The following is a 3,061-nucleotide window of genomic DNA, read 5'->3' on the forward strand; positions in this document are numbered from 1 at the left end:
ACGGAGGAAGTATCGGGCAGTACCTGGCATATGTTTGTTTTGCTTGAGCTCACAGAAATATGACTTGCTCCGTAGCTTCTCTTTCAAATTTTCAGTTTCAGAGCTTTGTAATTCACGCTATACACTGTCATTGAGCTGAAATGATATGTTTGGCGTGCGCCTTCTGTTGTTAAAAAAGAAAGATCGGCAGAGCGTGTGAAGAAGGGGGATGTTCCTTACTCACGAAGCCAAACTAGACGAGACGAGACGATCGAGCTAGCTAGGCTGCTATACACACGACAAGATTGGACGATCTTTGGACGATGCAGCACATCTGACCGTACATACGCAGAGCAAAACCTGGATGCACCGTCAATCATCCGTCGTCCTCAGTTCGTGTGGGCAAAGTGTCGTCCGCACAGTACTTCCGGCTAGCTAGCTAGCTGCGCAGGCAGTGTGTGATGACGTCCGACTAGACTGGTGTAAGATGAAGTGACGGGTCTGCTCTCGCCCTTGACCAGACCAGATCAGACCAGAGTTTTCACGGCCGCTCGTGGTCTCACACTCTCTCACCTCACACCCGAATCAACGCGTGCGCGTTCTCCACTGCAAGCATGCATTAATGCACACGTTCCAAAGCACGCCAGCACCCAGCACGGCCCTCGAAAACACTAGCCTGGCTACTCACTCGGTCTCACTCCACAGTCCACCGCTCAGAGCGAAGAAGGATCGTCTCTTCCGTAGAAACGTCGCTCCCTCTCCTCCATAGCTCGCAGCTTCCTCTTGCCAAATGTAAGTCTCTCTTTTTCTACATCTTCTCGCATGTTTCGAACCATCTATGAATCGCACGTTGGATCCTTACTCCGCTCAATCGTTCAGCCGGGCGCAAACCCGCCGGAGATCTATGGCGGGCCAAAAGAAACCGGCAGACCAGCAGAACAAGAGGCAGCGGGTTTCCGAGAACGCCGAGAGCAGCAACAAGAAGTTCAGCATCAAGGAGGTAGTTGGTTCGGGGGTCACCGGGACGTGGCCGTTGGCATCGCCCAGTCCAGTTGCCAAGGCGAAGCCAATCGCGGTGGTGAAGCCAACGGCCGCTACGGTGGCAGTAACCGGTCCAGTGGCCACCATGGCACCGGCATCGGCAGCGCCCAGTCCGCTTGCCAAGGCGAAGCCAACGGCCGCTACGGTGACAGTAACCGGTCCAGTGGCCACCATGGCACCGGCGGCGCCCAGTCCGGTTGCCTTGAAGACGCCTACGCCGGCGCCGCCCAGTCTAGTGGTCACCATGGCACCGGCACCAGCAGCGCCCAGTCCAATGGCCACCATGGCACCGGCGCAGGTGGCGCCCAGTCCGGTGGCTACGAAGACGCCGCCGCCGGCGGAGCCCAGTGCAGTGGCCACCATGGCACCGGCACAGGTGGTGCCCAGTCAGGTGGACACGAAGACGCCGGCGCTAGCGGAGCCCAGTGCAGTGTCAACGAAGACGCCGACGCTGGCGGCTACGGCGACGCTGGCCGCCGTGGTGAACCCACCGGCCACGGTGAAGCATGAGCCGGAAGACGGAGGCGTGCTCGAACTCGATGAACAAGTAACAGCAGCCATGGTAGCTGTGGCACCAGCGGAAGAGGAGGCCGTCATCTTAGAGGTGAAGAAGAAATGGTTTCACTGCGCCGCGTGCCCTGCTCCCCTCAAGCGTCCCATATTCATGGTAATACATAGTCGAACTAACCGAAATGTCCGTAAAAAAAGAAAGGTTGATTCATAGACATGCATGGATTTGTGGATTGCAGTGCGGGAATGGACACGTCGTGTGCTGCGCCTGCGGCGGCGGCGGCAATGGCAATGGCGACGGCGGAGCGAACAAGCACTGTGATTTGTGCGGCCGCGCCACCGCCTACACCCACATCCCCTACATGGACGGCCTGGTCGACGCCTACCAGGTGCCGTGCCCCTACAGGAATTTCGGCTGCGCGAGGTCCATCGCCTACCATTCGGCCGCGGACCACTCGGCCAAGTGCGCGCACGCGCCCTGCTACTGCTTCGAGTGCGCGTTCCAGGGCTCGCCGGCAAGCCTCTTGCGCCACCTCACGGAGGAGTCCGGCCGGCATTGTTGGCCCATGGAGAAGATCAAGTACGAGACCTGCCGCCCGCTCGTCGTGCCGGCGTCGGAGCACCGCCTTCTGCTAGTGGCGGAGGAGGACGGCCGCGTGTTCCTCCTGGCAGTGGGCGCGGGGAGGGGCGCCGCCGGCGTCCGCCCCGTCAACATCGTGTGCGTCAGGGGCAATGTCGATGCCGACGCGAGGCCGGTGTACACAGGCGTGCTCTGGGTGGATGGTCCTCCGGCCGGCGCAGGCCACCTCAGGAGCAGCCTCCAGCTGAAAGGCGACGTGGCGAACTGCGGAGTCCCCGGCGAGGTGGACATGGAGCACGGGCGCCTCCATGCGCATGTCAATCCGGAGATGCTGCACGGGGAGTCCAAAGAGATTCATCTGCGCATTTGCATTACCAAGTTCTGGTGAATTAGCTAGCCCCCGAGTTAAGTTGAACGAATCACTGCAGACCGTATTGTCAGTAGTACGTTAGTGGCTGCGTGCTGTTCTATTTTGGTTTGCTCCGTGTGTGCTACTATAACTGTCCATTCCCAGTGGCTTTATACATGAACCATGGTTATGGGCCTTCACTAATTAGCACCCGATGATTCGCCCTTGAGTGAAATGCGTTGAAGAACCTAATTTTTGAGTAAGACCTGTGAGAGGATTTGGGGCACACGGATCTGGGGCACGCGGATTCTTTGCCGTTGAAGTTGGTCTCTGTATTTCGTGTATTCGTCGGTGTATATCAGTAAACATTCGCATCGTAAAGTTAAAGTATTAAACTTGTTTCTGTTGATTCGTTTACAAAGGTACATATATTTCGATAAACAGTATCTGTAAAAATGCACATTAAAAGCTAGACTTTTGCTGAAAGCGTTATGTGTTCTTCTCTTCATATATGTTCTATAAGTACCCACTGCTTCTCCTTTCCTTTTTATTTTGAAAGGTCTAGCATCAGCAAAATAATAAGGTGGTGAAGGTCCTAAGAC

The 3,061-nt window shown here is 56.5% G+C and overlaps 1 protein-coding gene across 1 annotated transcript; it reads left to right on the forward strand.

Annotated features, from left to right (window-relative positions):
* Positions 1–597: 597 nt before the first annotated feature.
* LOC123082120 (uncharacterized) lies at positions 598–2,851 on the forward strand. Its single transcript, XM_044504531.1, has 3 exons — positions 598–771; positions 859–1,687; positions 1,770–2,851. Exons 2-3 carry the CDS (start codon positions 884–886, stop codon positions 2,496–2,498), a joined length of 1,533 nt encoding a protein of 510 aa, XP_044360466.1. The 5' UTR covers positions 598–771; positions 859–883; the 3' UTR covers positions 2,499–2,851.
* Positions 2,852–3,061: the final 210 nt, after the last annotated feature.

Source organism: Triticum aestivum, chromosome 4A (assembly GCF_018294505.1).
Source record: "Triticum aestivum cultivar Chinese Spring chromosome 4A, IWGSC CS RefSeq v2.1, whole genome shotgun sequence".
Classification (NCBI taxonomy): Eukaryota; Viridiplantae; Streptophyta; class Magnoliopsida; order Poales; family Poaceae; genus Triticum; species Triticum aestivum.

Bases quoted from the DNA above. Each gene is read 5' to 3' on its own strand.
- LOC123082120 (XM_044504531.1), top strand. From the start codon at position 884: ATGGCGGGCCAAAAGAAACCGGCAGACCAGCAGAACAAGAGGCAGCGG. The intron at 1,688-1,769 runs GTAATACATAGT...TGTGGATTGCAG, and splicing joins TCAAGCGTCCCATATTCATG to TGCGGGAATGGACACGTCGT.